Source organism: Megachile rotundata, chromosome 11 (assembly GCF_050947335.1).
Source record: "Megachile rotundata isolate GNS110a chromosome 11, iyMegRotu1, whole genome shotgun sequence".
Classification (NCBI taxonomy): domain Eukaryota; kingdom Metazoa; phylum Arthropoda; class Insecta; order Hymenoptera; family Megachilidae; genus Megachile; species Megachile rotundata.
The window spans coordinates 14,539,922-14,567,361 of record NC_134993.1 but is presented as its reverse complement, the minus strand read 5'-3'; the positions used below and the strand labels follow the sequence as shown (position 1 = coordinate 14,567,361).

Genomic DNA, 27,440 nt, shown 5'->3' with positions numbered 1-27,440 from the left:
TTTATTACATGCTATCAAACATGCATTTTTCGAGTACTTAGCATTTTTATCTTATTCTATTCCAAATGTACAAATGTGAATGTGTCTTTACAGCAGAAGCAACATAGGTCGATGCGCATGCGCATTTAAAATGATACCGTCTCCTCGCATATGATGGCGACTGACAACTTTAAAACGTGAGTTTATTATCATATAATTTCTTATGTTTACATTGTGCTGTTTGCGTGTAAAATATAATAGCGACATCAGTAAATATTCAGATCCTTATTAATCGGCTAATTTTTTTTCACGGTTGTTGTTCAATAGAATATATCCTTAAAATTACCGCTCATAATTCGTTAGACCAACATTCACTTATCCTAGTAAGTATACCTATAAAGCTTCCCATAACTTCTCGCATTGGTATACTTGAAAAAAGTTTTAAAGTATTTATGAATGAATGTATGTGCAAACTTTTTAATAGATAATAGTTCAATTTCCATGATAATATTTGTTTATATCCCGTTTTTAATTTACCTCCATTTATATAGAAATACTTCAAACAATCGTGACTTTGGTGCTTTGATAATAATTACGTCTACATATTCATAACGATTAATTTATATGGTTAAATTTAGAAGAAGAAAAATTTTTTTTTATTATATTTAAAAGCTTTTAAATAACCTCGATATCGTACAGATTAAATATTAAATAAAAATGTAATTTGCAATTATTTGCAAAATAACGAAAGTATTCGTAATCTTCGTGTTATAAAAACAATTAACGATTGAAAAGTTGTTTTCAGGATTATTCAATTTATAATGTTTCCATAAATTTAAAAGAATTTGTGAACTGCAAACATAACGTATTGTTATCGTTATCATTAATCTACATTAAATTTATGAATTAGTAACACTTTTCATAAATTATGAAGTGACAACTGCTTATTTGTAATTCATATACTTTTCAAACGAAATATATACAATTTATACATTGTAATAATAATCTGAGTTAATTGCAATTTTATTAATATGATGCGACAATATATCGAGCATTATAAACGTTCGCGTTTATATTTTAGAGGTTAATGTAGAAGTATATCGAAATCGAAACCTGGGCATTTATTTGTTATGACGAAAGAATACTTTAATTAGCATTTTCTACAAATGATAAGAAACAATATTACTGCATATAATATAATGGGAAATGTTAAATGTCAAATTTATTAATTTTGTTTAATTCGTTAAAATTGCAGTTTTAAAGACAGAATCTTTTTACTACGAACACGTACTATTCGTTTAACCAATCGAACTACGATAATATTACGACGTCACGGGAATACCAGCTACCATTGGTTCAACGCAAAGCTTAAAAAATGGAATAATAAAATTAATATGCAACTGTGGCTGAAATCAATGTGAATCAGAAACGTTCTCCGCGTCATATTTTGAAAAAATCATTAATGCAACACTGCATCTGAATTATTAAGAGTTAACTGAAAACATTTCTTGAAACATCGATAAATTCGTGATTTGTCTTTTTAAAAAATATTGACTGAACACACATTGATCAGCAGGACGAAAGTTGGACGTTCTTTCCTTGTTGGTATTTTGCGCGGGAGATTGATCGAGGTATTGCTATAACGCGGATATTTTGTTGGAACATCAGATTACATAAAACAGCTTTAATGCGTCGAATATACTTATCGATCGATCGACGACGATCCTTGAATGATTTCAAAATGACTCGTACTCAGGAAAAATCTGTACTTCAGATGCGGTTAGTAATATATCGAGAACGTTTCGATTGGTCGAAATGGTGAACTTATTCTTCGGTATAACAACGATTAACCAATAGCTAGCGGCCTGTTGCGCCGTCGCTACTACCGTTGGAGCCTATAAGGACGTAGCTGTAGCGTACAGAGAACGAAGGCTCGAACGCTTAAAAGATATGTGAAAATAATCGTTTAAAAACGTGTAAAATTTGCATTTGGCTTATTTTTCACGTCCCAGTGTATTAATTATTTGCATCGCGTTAGTAATCTTCATGGAAAAGATCAGTTTCTCATAGTTTCATGTAGCCTCTTATTCCAGCGAAAAGTGCGTGCGCGTTGTGTTCTTCGAGTGATTCGTGATGCGCGACGAACGATTTGTAAAAGTATTTGAACGAACGTGTTCGCGTTGTAACAGTTGAAACTGCTTGTTTGAACAATTTTTAGCGTTCTATAGAATGCGTGGAATAAATTCTTGCTACACCAATCTAGTTGAAAGCGTGAAAAATAATAACATAACTCTACTCAGATATAATAGTTCGGCGCGCCTTTCAAATTGTGTTAGAGATTTGCCTGACGCCCAGTTATGCCTATCTGCGATACATCGGCATTAGTTATTAAAGTTTGCAAATTATATTAAAATTTAGTTCACTGAACCTTATCCGCAGAGCTTATAAAAGTTTATGATTATTCACGAATTATGTAACTGGTAACAATTCTATTCCGTGATAGAAGACATTATATACTGTTAGGTTTGTAAAATTACGATTTGTTTTTTCTGATACATTTGTTCTTTTAGTTTATTGTATGCATTTCTCCTTGTTAGTTCGTGTTCAATATTTTCGTTAAATAAATAAGCTTTTCATGATAATCTTACAGATCTACTCTTTCTACATGCAAATGAAATCTGATGATATCTTTACTGTTGCATTTTAACATTTTAACCACGTGTTTGTTTATAACAATGAAGTATAGTTTGAACATGTAAAAATTTATAGAAATTTCAAACATTTTAATCTCATCAAATGATTCAGTTAGATAATTATAATAAAAATTTATTCTGTATATCTGTAAAATACATTGTGTTATATTGTTTCTATAGAATGGAAGAAGAAATTGTAGTAGATGATATAGATGAAAATAGTAACTCGGAGACACTACAGTCAGATGATCCAACAACATCCGTTATGCCTTTATTATATATTCAACAAAATAAATTGCGTTCTGCACCACCGACAACAACAAATCAAGCCATGGTTTCGTCCAATGCAACACAACTTGCTGCTATTATTAATCCAGTCAATAATCAGGTAATTTGATAAACTTCATATTTCAATATTTTGAAGGGATTTATTTTATGCTTATGTCATATTCAGTGTGACAATAAAAAATTTACATTAAGTTTTTTTATGAATATTAATATCTATCATTTAACTATTATATAAGTAGATTAATATATTACACTATGTGGCATAATAAACCACTTAGTTATACGTATTTAGGTCATAGTAACCTACAATTCTATTAAAACAAAAATAATTAAGAACTTTTAATGATGTATTATTAAGTATATTTTAAAAGTGTCATGTATAAACTAATATAAGATGTACATGTATAAATGTGAATCTTATTACATTTCATATGTAGGTGGTAGCATTGAATGATGAGCCACTTTACAGTAAATATAGATTTGTAGTAACATATTTGCTACAGTGAAGTACAAGTGCAATACAACAGATTACATTAAACATTAACTTTTTGAATTATTCAATATTTTTAACATATTTAATCCAAAATATCTTAAGTGCTTTTTAAGGTAAGAAGTTACATTAAATTGCACTAATTTACACAATTCCTTTCTGTTGATAAACCTTGTCAGAACTTGTAAAGTAGTTTGTTTGGAATATGTAAATTGCTTTCGGATCATTAATGGACTACTTGTTTTGTTTTTGTTTTAGATTGTCACTGGGCAAAATAAAGTATTTATACAAGGGCCAAGTCAGGTTACTACTTCCCAAAGCAAACAACATATTGTAATTCATCGGCCAATTAATACTGTTAGTACTACAACAACTTCGCAAGGCCAGAAACATATTCTGCTCAGAAAGTCTAATACGTCTACTGCTCAGATTGTGCCCTTAAGTACTTCTCAGGGAAATCAAAGTAATACCCAAGCTGGCAAGCATACGTTTGCATATCTTGGAACGCTCATCAAACCCAACAAGTCACGTGAATCTGTTGTTATTCCAGCAGGTAATTAATGTTCTTATCGATAAATGTATAAGTAGCAGAAAATACTTGTCAATGGGATAATTTTAAATTTACTTATTAATGTGTGATATTAGGTGCTCTAACAACGACTCAAATAGCTAAACCAAAATTGGTAATTGCACCAGTTATATCTCAATTAGCTCAGACATCAACAAACACAACCGCAGGATCTCAAAGTCAACCTCCTAAACACATGGCAAATTTATTATTACCTGTCAGTATTCCTCAACAAAGTGGACCTACTAAATCTAGCATGTTTAATTTAAAAATTAATAATGGCCAAATTAACAGCGATAACAAAGGAACTATTACAGGTACATAATTGAAAATATGTTTCGTGTTATATTCTTTTTAAATACAAATAAACTATAGCTTTCTCTCTTATATTACAGTTTTACGGGAGTCCAAAACAACAAATTCAGCCACACATCCACCGCCTTTACATCCTATTGCAAAAATGAGTTTATTAAATGCAAATAAAGGAAATAATAATTCCACAGACAGTATAAAAATTACAGAAAATCCAGATTCAGCTGTCATTACTCCTATTCCAAAAAAGGATGACATTAATATGCCTGAGAAAAGAAAAAAGACCATAAGTAATATATTAAGAGGATCCACCGAAAAGAGACTGAAAAAACAAAATCTTTCAAAGTCCCCTCAGGAAAGTATGGTTGATGTAAGTTATGCTCTAAGTAGTCCAGAATCAGAGCAAGACAAGGACAAAAAAGTTCAAAATGATGATGATATTACATTGATTAAAGTAGTTCCTAGTGAAGATAAAAGTATAAAACTTCCTAACACAAATATGGATGATGATATAAAAATAGAAATTATTAAAACACGCACAAATTGTGGTGTTGAGTCAATTTCAGACAATAAAACAGACTCTAAAATTAATAATCACGAAGATTTAAAGGATCATTTAAATACAACGCATACAAATGATTCAAATTTCGATGCTACAAAAGTATTAGATTGGAAAGATGGTGTCGGTACACTTCCTGGAAGTACTTTAAAGGTATGGTGAGGTATATTAAAAAGTTATAAATTAGTTGATACTTTGAAATAACACGCATCTGTTATAGTTTTGTATGAACGAATTCGGTATTATGGAAGTAGTAGATGAGGATGAAACCAACAAACAAAGTAAAGATAGTATTGGTGATAAAGAAAACGTTTGTTCGACTCAAAATTCTTCAAAATCCAGTCCCCCAACTGTGAATAATATTAATGCCGAGAAGAAACGTGAGTAACAAATAGTTATTTTTCTCAGAACATTTTATACATATATTTCTAAATTATTTTTATTTTCAGCCGATGATAGGAAATCTAGGACTATTTCGGCTGACACAATGTATCATTGTGAAGGTTGTGGGTGCTATGGTTTAGCAGCAGAATTTGAAAGTCCAATATCGTGTAGTCCATCGTGTACAGAAATAATAGAAGCTAAGAAACAACCTGCAATACGAAAAGAGAAAGATTTAAAGTATGTTGTTCGGTCAATTTCTATAAGAATTGATAGACATCAGATATATATATTTATATGTACACGTTTTTGCAGAGATTTACGTGCGAAACGGAAACGTAAAAAGTTATTGCAGGAACAACAACAGTCTAAAGAAACGGACGAAAAGTTGGAGGAAAAAGTACAAGATAAAATAAAATCAGAAACGGATGAAGATACGAAAGATACTATTACAGCTATGGACGATGAGAGCCAAGGAGATTCCACCGAATCTAAGGTATGTACAACCGAATCATGTTTCTGAATGCATTGAAACATACTGCTTATAAGTGTGTCTCTGTATGTAGTATCCTTGGCAGACAGGAAAACTTGGATTTTCATGGTCTAAATATTTGGAGCACTGTAAAGCAAAAGCGGCGCCTGTTAAGCTGTTCAAGGATCCTTTTCCATACACTAAAAACCATTTCAAAGTTGGCATGAGACTAGAAGGAATAGATCCCGAACATCCGTCACGTTATTGTGTTCTTACAGTCGTTGAAGTAGTAGGTAAGTAGTAGAACATTACTGGTTGGCATTCGAGTAACTGTTTACGCAGCATATTTTATACTGATATTTGCAATAGGTTACAGAATACGTTTGCATTTCGATGGATACCCAGAAAATTATGATTTTTGGGTAAATGCAGACAGTATGGATATCTTTCCTGCTGGATGGTCAGAGAAAAATGGACATCGATTAGACCCACCGAAGGGTTATGTAGCTAGTAATTTTAATTGGAATGCGTATCTTAAAATTTGCAAGGCTACCGCAGCACCGAAAAATATATTTTCAAATAAAAGTGTGAGTATTATATTTAATTATGTTAATGATTTTGATGGTAATAGATATATATTTGCTTCTTTCAGTCGGTCTTTCCAACTGGTTTCCGCGTAGGAATGAAATTGGAAGCGGTAGATAGAAAACATTCTTCGCTGGTTTGTGTAGCTAGTATAGCAGGCCTAATGGATTCTCGCATATTGGTACATTTCGATTCTTGGGACGAAGTGTACGATTATTGGGCCGATGCAAGTTCTCCGTACATTCATCCTGTAGGATGGTGTCATCACAATGGTCACAGTCTCACACCACCAAACAGTAAGACAAAATATTCTTAATTGAATTTTCAACTCTCTTTGAAAAATGACTCATATTCTAAAAATAATTTCGTTGTTTCAGATTATAAAGACCCAAAATCTTTCACATGGGATGCATATCTTAGAGAAACTCATTCTATGGTTGCCCCAGCTAGAGCTTTTAAACAACGGCCGCCTTGTGGATTCAAGCGTGGAATGAAACTCGAAGCAGTCGATAAACGCGTACCTCAATTAATAAGGGTAGCAACGGTTGAAGATGTAAAAGATCACATGTGCGTATATGTTTTGTGTACGTATGATTTTTGTTTGGTGCAGATACATTAGGTATATTTTTACGTCGCAGGTTAAAAATACGATTTGATGGGTGGCCAGAAAATCACGCTTACTGGGTCGACGACGATTCTCCGGATATACATCCTATGGGCTGGTGTTTGAAAACTGGTCATCCCTTGGAACCACCATTGAGTAAGATTAATTAGCTTCGGAGTTTGATATTTTTGTTCGTGTGTAACTTATATTTTTATATTATATTATTTGATGTTACAGCACCGGATAACTTGAATGACAGGCCAGAGTGTGGAACCTATGGTTGCAGGGGAATAGGGCACGTAAAAGGACCTAAGTATGCTACGCACAATTCTGCGTCTGGTTGTCCATATTCACCTCAAAATCTTCATAAAGTTAGGCAGTTGTCAGATAGGCTCAATTTAAAACATGAAACGTGTGATTTTGAGGACGATGTACAAGATAAACCAAAAACAGAAAAGACTGATAAAATAAAAATGGAAAAGTCTGAGAAATTCGAGAAACTCGAGAAATCATTCTTTTCGGACGAACGCTTAACGAAGACTGAGAAAGATATTAAGCAAGAGGATGGTGATTTCTTCGACAAACATGACAGGCCTGAAAATCTAGAAAAGTACGTCGCATAAATATTTTGTATTCGTACGTTTTTCCAATGTAGATGAAAATTAACAATTTCTAATTCACAGGTTAAGTAGATCGAAACACCATCACAGCGATGGACAAACAGACGACGATGAACTTTTGAGGAAGAGAAAGAAAAGGTTTGTCAACTGTTCACTTTATTCGTGACTTCTATTTATAAACGTTAGCTTTGTCATTATTGATTTTGGTAATATTTCTATAGACGACAGATATCCGAAGAGAATTTATACTCTCTATCAAATACTTATAGCGACTCGCCATTAACTTCGATACCTTATGCCGCAAATATGCCCGATAAGCAGCTGCGTACAGAATTGTACCAATCGGTGTATAATCCTGGATATAATCCATTACCGGATGCACCACACATATGGGCAAAACATAGCAACGCTTTAAACAGGGTAGTAGCGAAGCAAAATACGAATCCCCGAAGGTGGTCGAACGAGGAAGTTATTAAGTTTATACAGAGCGTGCCCAATTGTAAAGAAATTGGAAATATTTTCAGGAAACATGTACGTATATTATGATAAAGTCGACGAAAGTATTTGACAAATATAATTATGTAAATTTTGTCGCTAATCGGTTCTTTTGCTTTTAGAATATTGATGGAGAGGCATTTTTAATGTTAACTCAAGAGGACTTGGTGTCGTTATTGGGATTACGTCTTGGCCCTGCTATTAAATTATACAATAGTATAGTTCTTCTGCGACGGAGGGCAACATGAATGTTGTGCGATGAACGCACACATAATTGGATATTGCAAAGTGTAAAGTGGCAGCTATCGCGATGATAATGTCAAACATATTTATTTGAGAATTTTAACGAATCATCGAGATAGAAAGGTACATATTTTCTATCGAGATTAGGGATGTTGGTTTCATCAGTAGAAAGAGAAAACAAAGAAGGAATTTTTAAATTCAATGACACGAAAGATCGATCGTCGAAGAGTGAAAAGACAATTGTGTTTAAAATTGAAATGGACGATTCCCCCGACTTTATAAAATATAAGCATAGCTCGAATTTACGCGCATGATAAGTACTTACGATTGTCCGTTTTAATTTTTCTTATACAGTGAAGTGCATTCGATCATGTACAAATGTAAATATTAATGATCTTAATAATTAAATATTGTAATACAAAAATAAGAAAAATGTCTTGAAGTAATTTTCTTAACCTACAATGCTTGTTCCAATTTCTGTAAAATGAATTTATTAGTACAAAGTAAGACTATCTATTTTTGATAAATGCTATAGTGCAATATATATATAAAATACATAAATAAAAATTCATGAACATAGATATTTACATTACATTGTAAATTAATATTTCACCTTCAACAATCTTTAACCGTCCAAAATATTTACAAAATAATGTACATATTTTATTAAACATAATATCGATAAAATAGTGTGTTACATACCGATTGATTCGTTCGATAATGAAATAGAAATTTGGTGAAATGCTAATTGTTGGCAATATAGGAAAGGGGCAATGCTCCATTTAAATAGTCGTTATCCCTTTCTACTCGATGGTTCTCAGTTCCCGTTCCCGTCATCGTGCCACTCGCCACTCGTCACTCGTCGGCTCCACTCCCCACTACCGCCGGCCAGCGAAGTGGCTACTATGGCGATGTTTACAGCGTAGTCAGGGCGACTGGCCATGTGTTCAGTCGGTGGTTTGTCGCGCGCCGGATAACAGGGGGTTCTCTCGTGCGTGTGTTGCCTCGCAGTTCTTCGTGTACCTTCGTTTTACGAAAGCGTTCTCGTGTACAGAAACCACTTGACTGTCAAATTAAACATTTGGTGTCGTGCTGCTGCAGGTTGCCCGACATCCTGTATTTGCAACTAGCGGTTCTTCTAATTAAACGATACGGAATACGATCGTTTAAATCGTTGAAGATTCAAACAGAAATTCGGAACGCAAATTTATTCGTTCACGGACTACGGTCCAAACACTGTGATCGCACCGATCGAAACGTTGATCGAACAGAGAATCGAAACAATGATATTGGCAGTGTGTTTGGAAACTTGGTACGAAATATCGCGCGCAAAAATTCCGTGCGCATTGTTCGCGATTAATTTACAAAGTGACAACGTACACGCGAAGGACAAATTTGACTCGTGATCATACATTACGAATCGAGGACAGTTCGCGCGATTCGTTGACATGCGCAGTTGCGATTGTTTAGCGCGAGAAGATTCGATTTAAAGAAATATCGAAAACAAACGATCGCGTCTCTTTTCGATGAGTCGAAAGGGTACTGGGAGCGAAAAGGAACAGTGATCAGTGTCGTATGTTATGACTGGCGTATTTTTTACGAGGCAAAAGGAGGAGAACGATGTGGGGTGGTTGCCGTTGATCGTCGATGCACGAGAAAAGCGTGAAAATCACGAAGAAGAAGGACGGTCTCGTTTGTCGGTGATTGGCGCGGGATACACCAGCACCGGTAGTGCTAAAATGCCCCGTGGCCTGCCGACTAGACGAGGCCTTCAGGCGTTGGCACTTGTTCTCGCCACCGCTTACGCCACAATTCTCCTTTATCAGGCCGTTGCACCGCGTCAGGTGAGTCCTAGCAATTTTTTATCATAGCGTATCTCAACATTAAATGTTAAATCGAAAAATTTTGACGGTTACGTACTCGAACGGCATGACGTCATAACGATCGATCGAATCGATATATCGTTTTGCAAAATTTATATCGTCAATTGATTCACGTAGTAGGTGACGCTCAATTTTGGCGGTTCCGCGTACTAGTTGTCAGTGCAAGATCCCGCGCAAAATAATTGTAACAAACCGCGAACCGGCAGCCAGTTATGTTAATCGAACGTGTATCGGGTGTAATATCGCGACTAGTTTGCTTTCATTTCGATGCAAGGAACGAGGATAAACGTTCCGCACTAACGTGCACGTGCTCGCGCCTTTTCCGCGAACCGTCGTCGATCGAATTGCCGCGTGCGATGTTTATAAAGTGTCGCGTCGTTTTTAGTGGGTTGACGAAATGACGGTCGAAGTGAACAGTCGAAATGTGCTCGTGGAAGTGCCAGCCCCGAGGAGAATAATCAGCGAGGAATCATCGGTGACACCTGCGATCGCCACGGCGACGATGGCACCGTTCACCACCAATCTCGACGACGTGTTCATCAGCGTAAAGACTACAAAACATTATCATCATTCTCGTCTGCCAGCGATCATCGGCACGTGGTTTCAATTCGCCAAAGATCAGGTAAGTTCTTAATCATTAAGCGTAATTTAGAGGGTAATTGTAATTGACATTTTAAACCGATCGTGTATGACTATGGAAAAATCGAACATTCCATCGAATGTTCTAGAAGCTTTGACAGACAGTAAGAGAATTAGGAAAAACGTAGTACTTTAGAAGATTAGTAAAAACCATTGCGAAATATTAGAAGGACTTTGAAGGATTTCAGGAACGATCTAGGAAAACCCTAGTTAGTTAAATGCTAGTGGAAATATCACAAAGGTAATAATTCTTGGAATTCTGTCATCGGGAACAATCCTGTGTGCGATTTGTTACCGTTCGATGGAGCATATACGAGCTTGACGTTCTCGTGGGAACGAGATTCTCTGTATTTCCGTTTTACCGTTTCTTCTGTGCTCCTCGTTCGTTATTACCGTCCACACTTGTGACGAACACTGTGCACGATTGCATTGTTTGTACACAGGATTCGTTCTCGGAACAAACGAATTTTATCAGTCGGTTCACTGCGTGTCCGTTGTAGAGAACGTAGTTCTGTGTAGGCTGATTCCCGAAGGTGTATCCTCGGTTCAGAACGAGTAGCACAACTTTCGCGATATTATCTCCAGGACTAATTACATGCATTGTACTTTCTCTCCCGGTTCGGCGACACTTCCTGGAACTGGATAGTTGCAGGGTCAAACCCGCAGATTCTCGGGAATCGCGTATTTGCAAGAATTACTCTGGACCCAGAAGGCAATTTCGGAGCACTTATCTTCTCGAGGCACGATACTTTTCAAGGCCTGTTGAGGCTTATAGATTAAAACCAAAGTAAACGACGCGTACGATTTACCGGTAAATTTCATTTGAAATATTTTTTCTACAAGCTCACGGTTCATCGATCTGTACCCTCTTCAATCGATTCGATTCACCCACAATCTTCCTTGAAACTGAAGCGATCGTTTAATCGCCGGATCAGTGATACCACGCCGATTTCGATGCTTTAATCGCGTGTAATTTGCGAAACAAACGGCGATTAACTTGATTCGAGCACAAAGGATCCCTCTGCTCTTTATTGTTTTTGCAACTCTTACAGTGGTATTCCTTAGTGTTCGGTGTCTACCAAATTTGCGCTGTTCATTTTTCAATTCCCTTCCGTGTACAATCCTTTATTTTCAGACATTCGAAATATTAGCATCGAATTGTTTCATTTCACGGTACCTCGAATTCACGATCCAATTTACGAAAGATGATTTACCGCGAGGGAAGGGTCAGGTAGGGAAACGGATCATTGCCTGGAGCTCTGAATTGTTTTACACGGTAGAAGGCTCGTTCAAAATGCAAATCGACTTCTTTCAATGTCGGCAAACTTTCGTTCGTTTTCACGGTCTCTTCGCTAAATGGTGGATCTAGATAATTTACTACTTTCGCACAGGTTAACTGAAATAGAAAGACTTTCAGTTTTTACAGAATTAATCAATCTTTGATGGCGTAGCTTGTTTGTTTACGGCCGTCGTATTTGTTGGCGGCCATCTTGTTTTTTACGGCTATCTTATTTGTTAGCGGCCATCTTGTTCGTTTACTAGTATATTTCTGAAATTTGTAAAATTGATGAACGTATATTTAATTTATTTATAAAGGATTGCAGATTCGACAACGATTTTAAAAATCAATTTCAAGGAAAAGTCTCCAGCAAAGGATGGTCGATTGAAGTTCGTCATTAGTTTCAGTGACTCGCTCCAACCCTTCAATTTAGAAAAGGTATTCGCTTCTGAATCGTTCACGGATGATTGCTCAATTACAACGTTTATTTATCCGATATTACTCGCTGGGCGTAATTTTACCGACTGAAAGTGCGGTTTTATTTTTGTGCAATCAGATCTTGAAATTAATTTGATATCCGTTGGGAAATGATCTTCATTTTTTTATTCTGCAAGGATTTTATGTTGATATATTTTCTTTTTCAGATATTTTTGATATTTATTGTTGCTTTTTGGAACCTGGAGTATTTCATAGGATATGTACTTCTGATAGGATGAGTACTTTGGTCATAGGATGAATGCTTTTTAAAGGATGAGTACTTTTGATCATAGGATGAATGCTTTTCAAAGGATGAGTACTTTTGATCATAGGATGAATGCTTTTCAAAGGATGAATACTTTTGATCATAGGATGAATGCTTTTCAAAGGATGAGTACTTTTGATCATAGGATGAATGCTTTTCAAGGAATGAGTACTTCTGATCATAGGGATGTGTACTTCTCATAGGATGAATACTTTTGATCATAGGGTGAGTGCTTTTCATAGGATGAATACTTTTGATCATAGGGTGAGTGCTTTTCATAGGATGAATACGTTTGATCATAGGATGAGTGCTTTTCATAGGATGACTACTTCTGATCATAGGATGAGGACTTCTGATAGGATGAATACATCTAATCATACAATGAGTACTTCTGATAGGATGAGTACTTCTGATCATACAGTGAGGACTTCTAATAGGATGGGTATTTCTGATCACACAGTGAGTACTTCTCATAGAATGAGTGTCTAATCATACAATGAGTGCATCTCAACGAATGAGTACTTCTGATCATAATATAAGTATTCCTCGTTATTTTCTATTTATCTCCACAAAATTTTCAGTAGGTTTTCACCCTATTCAGAGTAATATCAAAGTTGCCATTCACAAAAGTGGAAATAGGGCCAAAAGGAGGATCGAACGAGGGAGCCCGTAGATGGTGCCTTTTAGCCACTTGGTACGTGCGTGGATTAACGTAATTATGTCGATGTAACGCGACGCCGGTGCCACTGACGTCATCACGTCTCTCGTCTCTTTTCCTTTCTAGCCTCTCTTGCCGGATATTCGTGTTCTTCCACGAACGCTGACGGAGGGCTTGCTCATTTTTTTCTCTTTTTTACGTGTTACCTTCTTCGTCGTTTTAATTGTACCGGACATCCGTCTCGATTCCATTTTGCCAGAGTTTATCTTCATTCTTTATTTTGTAAGGGTGATTTGCTACTAGTTGAATTGTTTCTTCCTTTGTGATACAAGCAAATATTCGACTGGCACCGGTTCGTTGAATTTTCGTAATTTGGTAAACGCGTCTGGGAATCGTCTCGCGTTCCTTCGAAAGAGCACCGCGTGAAAATCCTCGAGACAATGCTCGTGACGTCTGGTGCGCTACTGTTTCCCCTCTTTCCGACGTTCTTGCAGCCGTTCACTTCCTGAAGGGAACTTGGGAACTAAAAATAGGCGACTAACACGTGCACTGCACGGATCGAGAGTACGAAACGAGACTTAGTTCTAAGGTGCCTTTCGGAGGATTCCCCACATCTGAAATAACTTTTATTAGGGATTGTAGGGGTTGAAAATTTCCATACAAATTACATTCAAAGGTAGAGGAAGTGCATATGTATACAAGGATTAAAGTAATGTAATCAAGGATTAATAATAAGTGTACAGGATTAAAATTGCCTAATTAGTCGAGCTATAAAAAAACATGGGAGCTTAAGGCACCCACTATTGTATTTATTATTATGGTTCACAAAAAGCAATATCAATGCTTTACTGTAACAATACAGTTTAAAATTGTGTCTCAAAAAAATTGTATCTTAATGTCTAGTATTTAAAATTGTGTATTTATCAAAGGTATCATTAAATATCAGTAAAAGCGTACAGCTTCATTCTGTCGAAACAAAGGTGAAACTCGGTGGTCTGAAAAAGACCGAGCTCGTACTTATCGATCTTGTCGAACGTAGATGGAGTCGATCCGGTCCGATCGAACGGAAGAAATCGAAATTTATGATCGGTACGCGGTGCGCGTTGTTCTCGGCTGAACAATGACACGCCAGTACGTGAGCAACACTTCGATCATTAGGTCCGCTCCATCGACTCGGCAACAAATATCTAACTGGCTGTGACAGCGGATTTTAATCTTGCTTCTGTTTTTCTTTCAGACGTGGTTCTTCACTGACCGCGACGATCCCTACTTCCAGAACCAAACCAGTGAGTATTTCACTTTATATTTCTTTCATAATCGATTTAACGTGTAATGTTTATTCCTGTAACTTTTTGGGGTAAAATTAATATTTATAAGGGCGAAGAAGACACAAAATTCGATGTTAATTATTCAGTGAGTTCCCTATTTTTCAGTCTTATTAATTATAAATTTTTATTAGTTTTGTAAAGTCTTATGTGATTTTGCTACCGCGCATGCGCGAGAGTAGCGTATCAGATAATGCGGGAGAATTCAAATTAAATAATGGGGTGCTTACAAACAAAAATCGTGTTAGCCCTAAAATTAAGTTTTGTCCTCTGTACAATTAAAGTTAAATTAAAAATAAGTCTAACAAGTTTAATTTATTTTAATACTGCAACGGCGAAAGTTTTAACATTGCAATGTCTCTTTCGAAACCGTGGAAAAATCATAGGTTAAACCGAATTCGTATTCGGCACATAACAGAAGCGTTCATTTGCACAATAAGCAAGAATCTGCAGATTTTTCCACGTAACGAGATGGTGAAACGCTGGAGATGGCCACGTCTGTCGTAAAGTTCGTTAATTGAGGAAGTAATTAAGCCCCGAGGCTGGAAATGTCGTTCATTACGATCCTCGCGAGAGCATTCACGAGAAATCCTCGGAAAACGGATCTTAGATGCCGAGTCGTTAATATTCTGCGATAAAAAGTATCATTTATCATTCGTTCGGTGGTGGATGTCGATAGGGGACGCTGGAAGGTCGAAAGAAAATAACCGCGTTAAAAAGGGAACGAACAAAAAAGAAATTAGCGTCACAGAGAGACGCGTTTATTTCTGTTGTAATACGAGGCAAGGATAATTATGACGGCGGAGCTTAATGGCTGCCCTCGTTTATGCGATAATTGCCAGCGAAACAAGCGTTCGTGTAGGAGCAGCTTCTTTCGCTAACGGAGATTATTTCGAAATTTTTCTTCTCTCGACCATCTGACGGTTCCACAGCTTATCTCCAGCATCTGTATTACACTTAACTATGTTACAGTTAACTTATTATTACTGACAACTTACCTAGAAAACTAGTACTTATAATTTAAAACTTGTGAAATTTCAGAATTTGGAAGTGTCTATAAAGTGTATCTAACCGTTCACAGAGTTGGATAATCGCGTGACAACTGACGCAACCGGATGATCCTTCTTGCTCAAAGGGAAAAGAAAATGTTCCGAGCAGGCTGGACGAGATTCCAGCAACGGCAGATGGGGCGACCGGTTTCCGAGGGTGTTCTTCCTATGTTCCCTGATCGATCGCGTCGATTATCCTCGATATCCACGCGTGAAAATACCGAGTTCTGTTAGCGATCCGACGTATCCGAAGGATCTACGGACAGGCCTCCAAAGACGCTTCTAAACGCCAGTCACTAGCGAGACGTAACGTTTCAATCGAACGTTCTTAAGCCTGGTTTACATTCTCTGTGTAATCGAGACCTCCGATCGTTCTTCTAATGTTCTACGATTGACTTGCATTATTTAAGTATTGCTGATATTTATTAGAAATTTTATTGGGAAGTCGGTATGTGGAGTCATATGAGGTCTTGAGGGTTGTAGGACAAATAGGGGGTTGTCAGATGAAGAAGGGTGTTGTCAGTCAAATAGGGGGTTGTCAGAGAAGGGTATCGTCAGACAAAGAGGGTTCTAACTTAGACTTCTTGCATCCTTTTCGAGGTCTTAGGTTTCTAAGTGCGTCCAAGTGTACAGCGCATTAGTTCGAGAGCAATGTCGCAATCAGTGAACAAGCAGTTGTGACGTAGAATGTTATCCGTGGTGTGGGTGGATCGGCAGGATGCCGACTACGGAAAGTCGAAGGAGAAGGGATGAGCACGCGAACCCTCGGGCACCGTCCGACATTTGACCTCAACACGCGCTCTGCACCGGTTTGCACCTCTGCCACGATCGTTCTTACCTGCCTCGCATAATCTACCCTTGTCGCCCTTTCATCCTTTCAACCTGCCACGGCTTTTCCTAGTTTGGAAATCGTGCTCTTGGATTATTTTTAATGCTCTTTGGTAATCTTCACTTTATACGCTTTGGTAATTTTGACTTTATACTCTTTGGTAATCTTAATTGTGTACTGTTTGGTAATTTTGACTGTATACTCTAGTAATTTTCACTGTGTACTCTTTGGTAATTTTGACTTCATTCTATTTGGTAATCTTGACTGCATACTACTTGGCAATTTTGACTTCATACTATTTGATAATCTTGACTGTATACTCTTGGGTAATTTTCCCTGTGTACTGTTTGGTAATTTTGACTGTGTACTCTTTGGTAATCTTGACTGTATACTCTTTGGTAATTTTGACTTCATACTCTTGGATAATTTTGACTTCACTCTTGGGTCATCATGACTGTATACTCTTTGGTAATTTTAACTTGATACTCTTGGGTTAACCTAAGTCCATACTCTTTAGCATCTACCTTAGAGACCATCTACACTGAGTTCTAGCAGTTTACCAGTGAGTCCTAACAGTCTTGCCACAGGTAGTCATATGTTTGTCTTTCTAGCTTTGCAGGACACTGGAAAGAGGAAATGGTTTCTTTCCTTTTCAGTCCTCTTCTTCTAATAACAGACGTGGTATAAAGAATAAAAATTCAATCACCTAGTACCAGTTAATGTAAACAGCTGTAATGAAGCTCAGGTGCTTCATCCTAACATACATCTAAAATATCTCTGACCAGGTTATCCACTTGTTGAATACAATATGTTGTCATTGTCGAACAGAGACACAGGGTGAGTATCGTGGGAGTCTCGAAACAGGTACACGATATCAGGACGATCACGGTTCGGAACACATTGGCGGTGGCTGCTGAAGGAGCGGCAGCTACCGAGCCGAATTAATTAAGCCTCTGTAACGCCGACCCACGAGGATGATTATTAACCTCTTAATTAATTGCACGCCCACCCTTAAACCACCTCTTCTTTGCTTGCAGACGGCCATATGATCAACACCAAGTGTTCGTCCTCTCACAACAGGCGGGCCCTTTGCTGCAAAATGTCCGTGGAGTTCGACAGGTTCCTCGACAGTGGCCGGAAGTGAGTACCTTTTTATTCAATTTCTGTTGAAAATGGCTGGAAAGTAATGAAGTTTTATGATAAACTACTTTATGATAAATTGTTTTACAGAAGGTTTATACAGTCATTTTCAGCAGACCATCAGTATTTTCTGGTAGTTATGAAATAATGTTAACACTAAATCTACCAGGGTGTGATACACTTTGAGATTAAAATTGAGGTTGAAGAATATAACAAATGATAAAACATAAATAATTGTACATATTAATTTTTCATCTTCATGAAGATTAGTACAGTTGAATATACATATAGACAAAGGATGAAATGTAAATTATTGTACATGTTAATTCTTCATCTCCATAAAGATCAGTACAGTTGAATAAATAGACAAATGATGAAGTATAAATTATTGTACACATTAATTCTTCATGTCCATAAAGATTAATACAGTTAAATAAATAGACAAATGATGAAGTATAAATTATTGTACACATTAATTCTTAATGTCCATAAAGATCAGTACAGTTCAGTAAATAGACAAATGATAATACATAAAATGTACAAATTAATTCTGTATCATAAAAGTCAAGAAATCTTTAAAGAAATCTTGTAGCTTACAGAACTTGTAAAGTGATAACTTTGGTAGTTTTAGTGTTAACCCCTTTAGTGTTAAGTAAAGTCATTACATAATGGTTATGGTTATCCTATCATAATGGTTATAATTACAAGCTATTATTATCATTATGGTTGTGATTACAAGTTATTATAATTTGCGTGACATGAAAAGTAAATGTGAGGGAAATTCGAGGTGTATCGTAGCGAAATTGTTAAGGGTTGACGCAGAGGGGTTGTTTGCAAACGGTACGTTATTGGCGGTGAACGTCGAAAACTCGTGTTTGTATAGGGAAGATGCTTCAAAATATTATCTCTGGTAAAACGTCGGCTAGAAAAAACACGTCTAATGGGCCAGCGGTCGTCGTCGCGAACCAATTACCGCGTTTCGGCGGCCTTTTCTTTCATTATTCCACTTGGTCTTTTTTATTTATTTTTCCGACCGTTCTGAAAACTCGCCGAAATGGAATTTTAACGTGTTTATGTTTCCCGCCTGAGTACACACTTCTGTCGTTCCCTACTGGAGAAATTAACTCTCGCTATTTGGAATTTTGCAGTTCATTTTTCGTCATAGAATACTCGATACAGAGATCACTTTATAAATGTCTTGTTCGTGAAAATTGTGTGCTTATGTCTGTCTGATCATAAAGATTGCGTGAATGTAAACTTCTATCCGAATGTAAAATATATCTATTTTGATAGTCCGGAGTCTGGAAGCTTTTCCATGAGAAGTTTAAGTGGTTGGCTACCGAAAACACTCTTCGTAGACATTTATCAAAATACTTGGAGTGTCTCGGGTACTCGAGGGAAAGTGTTTTGAATTCTTTCCAGGCTCTTTGAACGGTTAACCAAATATTTTTCACCGAAATCACCGCTCAAAGTCCTATTAACTCCGGGATACACGTTTGTAAAACATTCCCCTCCGTTCTATGCAGGAAGAACCATTTTGGGGGCTCGTAGGATCTTCAAGATGCTAGATTCTACGACGGTTATCAATATGTGATAGTTCGAACTGGAACTTGATTTTCATTCGAACATCAGCTTTCATTAAAAATCAGATTTCATTTTGTACTACTCGAAAATAAAGTACGGAACGCCTGATATTTATGGGGGGTTACGGGCTTCCCGTCGGATTAACAACTGCAATTACAGCTCCGCTCTCGGCAAGGATCTTGCTCTTTGATCCTCTCCATTTATCGCGGTTGCATCGCGCTGGTTTACGCCGCTCGAGCGGGTAAATGCATCCGCCGAGGGATTGTTATGGGAAAAGCCTTCGAAACCGGAAGTCTCGCTGCTTGCGGGTTTCAGGGACATAAGGTCTAGACACTTGATGATTGAAAAATTACGCAAGATTTGAACAGGGACTCTTTTCGCTCGAACCCATCACTACTTGTTCCTTTCCGCACTTGTTTATTCATGGGAAAAGCCTTCGAAACCGGGAGTCTCAGCTGTTTGCGGGTTTCAGGGACGTAAGGTGTAGACACTTGATAATTGAAAAATTACGCAAGATTTGAACGTGGACTCTTTTCGCTCAAACCCATCACTAGTTCCTTTCCGCATTTGTTTATTCTGATGAGACTTATGAGTTATGTGAGACTTATCTATTATTTATCTATTAATTCTTGTATACTTAATTGGGGCAATGATTATGTACCTATTTGGTTATATTTCACGTTGAATTTTAAGCAGAAATTTTTGATGAGGAGTCAATTGCAACTAGCCCTCATCCGTGGTTGCACGTGCGTCGGAGAATCCTTTTGTCCCGGTTTCCAGGACAATCTCGTACAATAAGGTTGCGTGGTTGAATGTTCGTGAGGAGGAACAGGCAAGGAGGGATTAACGAGCAAAGGAAAGAGGTGTGCACCAGCTGGTCCGGTAGACGATTCAATCTTCTTCCTTTCTCTCGTTCCTCCTTTCGACGCAAAGCCATTCGAGAAAGAACACCACGAGGAGAAAAAGGGTAAAGGAGCGTGTCTCGAATGTCACATGCGGGCTCCTTCCCTTTCCTCTTCCCGATCTTCCTCTTGTTCGAAACCCTTTTTTTCGTCCGCTTCTTTTTAATCATCCTTTTTCTCTCGTCCGTGCATGATTTATCGAAGCACGGAAACTTTTATACGCTTTCCGACAGGTTGCTGGAAAGCCGGTCTTATTGCTTCGATATTTGTCTGTACTCCTCGTGGTGATTTGTGGGGCCTTTGCCTTTTTCATCGATTTTTATTGGCAATGCTACACGAGTTTTATGGGCTTTTGAAATATTATGCTTCTGGTTCGATTAAACGATAAGCTGTTCGACATTTTTTTCTTATTCAAACTTACAACTGTTACTCGTTTTTTATTCCTACGATGTTCTTATTAAACCGTAACTTCTAGTTACTCGTTTTATCCTGTACTTGTACTTTCTAATTGTATGATCATGTTCGTACATATGCATAGCTCCTCCCGTTTCAGCGTACTTCTCCACCTAGCTTATATCCTCACCGATCCAGGTTTACTTTATTCGCTACGTCATCGTTAAGTCCACAGATAATCCTCGAGTCCACAATTTCTCTATATGGAACCTGGAAACCCATTTCATACATCTGCCACTTATTGTACCGTGCATATCTCTGGTTTACTGGAATTGACGTTTCAACGGCACCAGTTCATATTTTTCTGAGTGCGTCACTGGTGCGTCGTGAGCACATCACTAGTGCGTCACTGGTGCGTCAAGATTACGTTACGAGTTTATTTCGTCAAAATGTCGTAAGAGGTTAAGAACTGAGTACGTCATGAGTGCGTCATGAGGACGTCACTGGTGCGTCAAGATTAGGTTACGAGTTTATTTCATTAAAATGCCGTAAGAGGTTAAAAACCGAGTGCGTCATGAGGACGTCACTGGTCCGTCAAGATTACGTTACGATTTTATTTCATCAAAATGCCGTAAGAGGTTAAAAACCGAGTGCGTCATGAGTGCGTCACGAGGACATCACTGGTGCGTCAAGATTAGGTTACGAGTTTATTTCATTAAAATGCCGTAAGAGGTTAAAAAACCGAGTGCGTCATGAGGACGTCTCTGGTGCGTCACTGGTGCGTCAAGATTAGGTTACGAGTCTATTTCGTCAAAATGCCGTAAGAGGTTAAGACCCGAGTGCGCCATGAGGACATCACTGGTACGTCAGGAGTGCGTCACTGATGCGTCAGGAGTGCGTCACTGGTGCGTCAAGAGTGCACCACTGGTGCGTCAGGAGTACGTTGCGAGTCCAATTCGCCAAAATAGTGTAAGAGCTTAAAAACTGAGTGCGTCATGAGGACATCACTGGTGCGTCAGGAGTGCGTCACTGTTGCGCCAGGAGTGCGTCACTGGTGCGTCAAGAGTGCACCACTGGTGCGTCAGGAGTACGTTGCGAGTCCAATTCGCCAAAATAGTGTAAGAGCTTAAAAACTGAGTGCGTCATGAGGACATCACTGGTGCGTCAGGAGTGCGTCACTGTTGCGCCAGGAGTGCGTCACTGGTGCGTCAAGAGTGCACCACTGGTGCGTCAGGAGTACGTTGCGAGTCCAATTCGCCAAAATAGTGTAAGAGCTTAAACACTGAGTGCGTCACGAGTGCGTCACTGACGCGACAGGAGTGCGTCACTGGTGCGTCAAGAGTGCACCAGTGATGCATCAGGAGTACATTGCGAGTCCAATTCGTCAAAATATTACACCAAATTAAGAACCAACTGCGTTCAGAACTTGCCTTCAAAGAAAAATCACAAAAGACTTATTCCCAAACGACAACAAAATTCTGCCTAATCGTCCGCAAGGTTAAATTAGCAACTAGAATGTCTCAATATTTTTAAGTTTCCAACGAGATTCCAAGGAGAAGAGAGAAGCGACTTATCATCCGGGCTTAAATTATCGCCGGCGATTTTACACCTCGCATCGTCCAATTATGCGAGCGTTTTACGCGTTGTCCGTTTAGCTAGATCCAAGCTATCGATAAAGAACGGCGGCGGGTATAACCGTGCCGCGAATTTATGGAATTCCTCGCATCCACGCAGCTGCGCACCGTGAAACGTCCAACGTTTCGAGGCCGATTCTCCTCGCTATTTACGAGACATCGGTTCGTTGCGCGCTATCCTCGCCATTCTGCTCTCGATATTTCGCGCGATTTACGTCGCGGAACGCTGCTTGACGGTCGACGATCGAACTCGTCACTTATTCCTTACGGTTTTCTGGTTTTCAAGGTTTTTTTTAGTGTTTCGGGGATTCTCGATAGATTTGGTTAGCATCTTTCTTTACGAATTTCGGACTACTACAAATATAGCATATATACATATACATACATTATATTACACTACATATATGCACTATGTTACACTACACATATACACACTATATTACACTACATATATACACGCTATGTTGTACTATATATATGCACAATGTTACACTACATATGTATACTATGTTACATTACATATGTACACACTATGTTACACTACATATATGCATAATATTACACTACGTATGTCTACTTTGTTACACTACATCTGTACACACTATGTTACCCTACATATATGCATAATGTTACACTATATATGTATACTATGTTACACTACATATATACACACTATGTTACACTACATATGTACACATTATGTTACACTACATATGTACACATTATGTTACACTACATATGTACACATTATGTTACACTACATACATGCACACTATGTCACACTACATACATGCACACAATGTTACATTACATACATGCACACAATGTTACATTACATACATGTACCCTATGTTACACTACATACATGCACACTATGTTACATTACATACATGCACACTATGTTACACTACATACATGAGCACAATGTTACACTACATACATGTACCCTATGTCACACTACATAAATGCACAATGTCACACTACACATATGCACTACATTATACTACATACACTATATGCTACATATGACACATTCTGACGCACCAATTCAAACGTAATACTCCTATATTCCTCGCAATTTGCTTCCCAACCAGCACAATCACGAACCTAAATTTCAACTTTCTTCACCCATACAAATTAACTAGCCGTCCAGGAAATTGTAGGTTGGGGTTAAAAACAAGAGTGAGAGGTTCCTCGAAGGCCGAGTAGGTTTCGAGGTATCGCTGGATCGATGGAGTCATCGACAACCGGTCGGCGATCGATCACGGTGTATAAAGTTTTTCATCTTGTTCTCGATAATTGATCGCGTGACCAACATACGAGTTCACCTCGTGCGAAGCTGCCTTTAGGCGCCAAGTTTTTTCCTGTATAAACACCGTAGATCTTGAAAAATCAGTAGCGAAAAGCTTATTTGGAGTTAATCATTAGAGATAGGACAAATTTCGTGCAGGATGGCGCGAAAACACGTACGATGGCCACCGTATCAGCTGCCGTTTCATTGTTAGCAGAGTTCGTGATCGGTAACGTCGATACCGATGATTTATAGGCGCACGTATTCCATTGGTGGGGCCTGGTGAAAGGATAGCCGGTTGACGAGCGCGGCATTTCAGCTTGTCTTATCGCGTTTCGAGCCAAGACGGTTTGTATGTACTACGATATCCTCGTTCAAACACCACGGTTTGTCGTCCTCCATTGATCCGTGCTTTGGTTACGCTTATCGTCAAAGAAACTGTTTGCTCGATAACGTTCCTTGCCAATTCTCCAAATATTTAACGCGCAGAGAATACGCGGCAATTTTCGACACGGTTACGCAACGATCGATTCGACTAATCGGTGCTGACGGCCTAACGTGGCAGCGTCATCTAAATCAATTGGTCGCGATGACGTCGGGTCAAATCGATTAAACGATCGATGGAGCTGCGCTTCAAACAATGTTCTACTGTACCAAAAACCTGTTTCAACTGGGAATTTTTCGAAGGGAAATAGGAACCATTTCTGTCGGAGGCATTAGTAAGTAGCTTGGCAGATGTCCTAATCAAACTTTACTGTCCAAAATGAGTTAGGTTGTGGAATAACTTTATCACGTGGAAAACTCTCCGATACATAAATATCATCTACTAGCACTCCACCCGCTTCGACACCTCGTAAATCAATTCGTACCGAAAAATGCTACGTACCTAAAAAAGCACTCCCATCGCATCGTCGTTAGATCAGCCCTATTCAAAAAAAAGAAACATCGTCAACGTCCGCATGAAACGTCGCGAACAACAGGCGCATTCCAATCGGCCATTACCATTTCTGCGACGCGTATATCGAGTCGAAAGGCTGGTCGCGTGCACGAAAGAACAAAAGACAAGTCTGGCGAGTAGCCAGCTCGATCGTACGTGAACGATCCTCCTCCACGTTTTATTTTCCGCTGGAGAAATAATATTCCTGGTTGGTCGAATTCCGGGAACTCGAATCACCGAATTCGTATCACGTCGGTGCTACACCTGCCAGCCTGTCACACGTACGCTTCAACCTTTAGAACGGGCATTTTAAACTTTGGACGCGTCAAAATTTTGGTATCGGAGCTTTGCGGGTAATTTTCGAGTCTTGGGGGAATCTTAAAATATCTGCTGGAGGGAATCTTCAGTTTGAACATACGTATGCTGTTGTGTATTCGAAAACTATGGTGGAATGATTTTGGTGATGTCTGCAAGATAGATGGACAGTTAGAGCTGACTGGTGAAGTACAAGGTTACATATGTTCATATGTGGAGTATTCTCTAAAGCCTACATAGTCGATGTGACATGAAGGAACATTCTTAGGATGTGGAGTTTTCTATCAAGTACAAGAAAGTTACTTCAACAGAGTAACTCAACTTAGACTTGCCTTAGACTTAATTTATTTGATAGGTCCCTATACAAAAATCAAGGAAGAAGTTGTATAATCATTTTTGTCGAACCTCAAGCTTTAAATGCACTCATAACCCTAATCCTTCATAACACTAAGGTTATGAAGCTTCATAACCCTAAGGGAAGTCTGATATGTAAAGTGGAACGTATACAAACATACTATAGTATATTCGAATACTATGGTGGATCTTGGTGGGTGTACAGTTAGAGCTGACTGGTGAAGTGCAAGGTTACATATGTTCATATGTGGAGTATTCTCTAGAGCCTGCATAGTCGATGTGACATGAAGGAACATTCTTAGGATGTGGAGTTTTCTATCATGTACAAGAAAGTTACTTCAACAGAGTAACTCAACTTAGACTTGCCTTAGACTTAATTTATTTGATAGGTCCCTATACAAAAATCAAGGAAGAAGTTGTATAATCATTTTTGTCGAACCTCAAGCTTTAAATGTACTCCTAACCCTAATCCTTCATAACACTAAGGTTATGAAGCTTCATAACCCTAAGGGAAGTCTGATATGTAAAGTGGAAAGTATACAAACATGCTGTAGTATATTCGAATACTGTGGTGGATCTTGGTAGGTGTACAGTTATAACTGACTGGTGAAGTGCAAGGTTACATATGTTCATATGTGGAGTATTCTCTAAACCCTACATAGTCGATGTGACATGAAGGAACATTCTTAGGATGTGGAGTTTTCTATCATGTACAAGAAAGTTGCTTCAACAAGGTGACTCAACTTAGAACTTGATAGACCTTTCCATAGAAAAGTTATCAAGAAAGAAGTTGTATAATAATTTCTGTCGAACCTCAAGCTTTAAATGCACTCATAACCCTAATCCTTCATAACTGTAAGGTTATGAAGCTTCATAACCCTAAGGGAAGTCTGATATGTAAAGTGGAAGGTATACAAACATACTGTAGTATATTCTACAACTATGGTGGATCTTGTGATGTCAAGATGGGTGTACAGTTAGAACTGACTGGTGTGAAGTACAGGCTCACATACGTTCATATGTGGAGTATTCTCCAAATCCTACTTACTCGACGTGACATGAAGGTTGTATCTTTAGTATGTGGAGTTTTGCATCATGTACAAGAAAGTTGCTTCAACAGAGTAACTCAGCTTAGACTTGCCTTAGACTAAACTTATTTGATAAGTCCCTCTATATAAAAATTGAGGAAGAAGTTGTATAATTTTTATGGAACCTCCATCTTCAAGTGAACGTACTCCAATTTCGGAGACTTGCGAAGGAAACCTTGATGTAATGGTAGCGTCGAGATATTTTAATAACACGATCGTTAGCAGAGGAAGGTGGACTATGAAGGTAGAAAAATGGGGTGGTCGCCGCGTCCCTAAACGCTTATTATGCGGCATTACCAGCAGCCCCCTGCCTACATGTATAACACCGAGTCACGCGAACGTAGCAAGGAAACTTGCTCGTGTCCAGGAGCGGAGCCAGTTTTTTGCCAGTTTTTGCCGGTAATTGCAGCAGCCAGCGCAGGATATCCCCTTTGCTCGAGGCGTGTCTGATTGCACGTATGTCAGTTAGGAAAGCGTGCACGCGGAATTATCCAGCCGCGCCCTGAACGTATATACGTCAGCGATCGACTTTAATGGCTAAAATAGCTGTACACGGTGTCCCGCAAACTTGCTAGAATCGCTGAATTTCTCGATCGTGTCTCGCTCATTTTGATTTAGAATGCAGGGTTGAGAAAGGGTTAAAGTCCAGGTGGATTCACTTGTTCGAGTCCCTTCATTCGCAGATCCATGCACTCTTGTATGCACCGAAACTGGTTTGCACCTGATACCAGCTTCGCGATCAAATGACGCGTTTCAATGCGTCCTCTTTCCCTTCTTATTCTTCTTCTTTTGCCTCCGCCTCTTCTTACCCTCGGCCTCTTTTTCTTCCGTTGCTCCGCTTGCTCCTTTTTCCACGTTCACAAAGATCTGCCTCACGCGAGAACTCGATTCTCCCATCCCCTTGATCTTCCGAGTCTTCTTCCTCGACCCTTTGATTTATTCTCTGCGAAACCGCCCTGACGAATTCCCTACCGTTGCGACGACGCAGAAATTGGCGGGAAAACGGAGGAAGGCTCTTTGGGATTCCAGGGTTTTTCTTTTTTAAATCGGACTTGGGGGAATTGAGTTTTAACCCCTTACGAGGCTGACGCGCTCATAACTCGTAAGTG

General features: G+C 38.5%; 2 protein-coding genes and 1 long non-coding RNA gene across 8 annotated transcripts in view; 2 read left to right on the top strand and 1 right to left on the bottom strand.

Annotated features, from left to right (window-relative positions):
- Window positions 1–79: 79 nt before the first annotated feature.
- l(3)mbt (lethal (3) malignant brain tumor) lies at window positions 80–8,591 on the top strand. 6 transcript variants are annotated; one of them, XM_012293342.2, is made up of 17 exons: window positions 80–176; window positions 2,853–3,060; window positions 3,709–4,003; window positions 4,096–4,335; window positions 4,414–5,042; window positions 5,110–5,269; window positions 5,339–5,510; window positions 5,586–5,766; window positions 5,837–6,035; window positions 6,112–6,329; window positions 6,395–6,623; window positions 6,705–6,894; window positions 6,966–7,087; window positions 7,169–7,541; window positions 7,615–7,689; window positions 7,773–8,082; window positions 8,169–8,591. In XM_012293342.2, exons 1-17 carry the CDS (start codon window positions 151–153, stop codon window positions 8,292–8,294), a joined length of 3,753 nt encoding a protein of 1,250 aa, XP_012148732.2. In that variant the 5' UTR covers window positions 80–150; the 3' UTR covers window positions 8,295–8,591. The 6 variants fall into 6 exon arrangements, with proteins under 6 accessions (XP_012148732.2, XP_076393049.1, XP_076393048.1 ...); XM_076536934.1 differs by lacking the exon at window positions 80–176 and adding an exon at window positions 213–362; XM_076536933.1 differs by lacking the exon at window positions 80–176 and adding an exon at window positions 1,535–1,758 and having other exon boundaries at window positions 7,821–8,082.
- On the bottom strand, window positions 4,158–9,116 carry LOC143265354 (uncharacterized). The gene is made up of 2 exons (XR_013039820.1): window positions 8,992–9,116; window positions 4,158–8,766 (listed from the first exon to the last, which is right to left on the bottom strand). It is a non-coding gene; the product is annotated as an uncharacterized LOC143265354 (long non-coding RNA).
- Window positions 9,117–9,245: 129 nt separating this feature from the next.
- fng (Fringe glycosyltransferase) overlaps window positions 9,246–27,440 on the top strand; it is a 72,479-nt gene continuing 54,284 nt past the window's right edge. Inside the window, exons 1-4 of the mRNA XM_076536946.1 lie at window positions 9,246–10,133; window positions 10,558–10,794; window positions 14,728–14,776; window positions 17,731–17,833. Of these exons, the coding sequence (XP_076393061.1) occupies window positions 9,870–10,133; window positions 10,558–10,794; window positions 14,728–14,776; window positions 17,731–17,833 (653 nt within the window). The 5' untranslated portion in view covers window positions 9,246–9,869. The remainder of the gene's footprint in view (window positions 10,134–10,557; window positions 10,795–14,727; window positions 14,777–17,730; window positions 17,834–27,440) is intronic.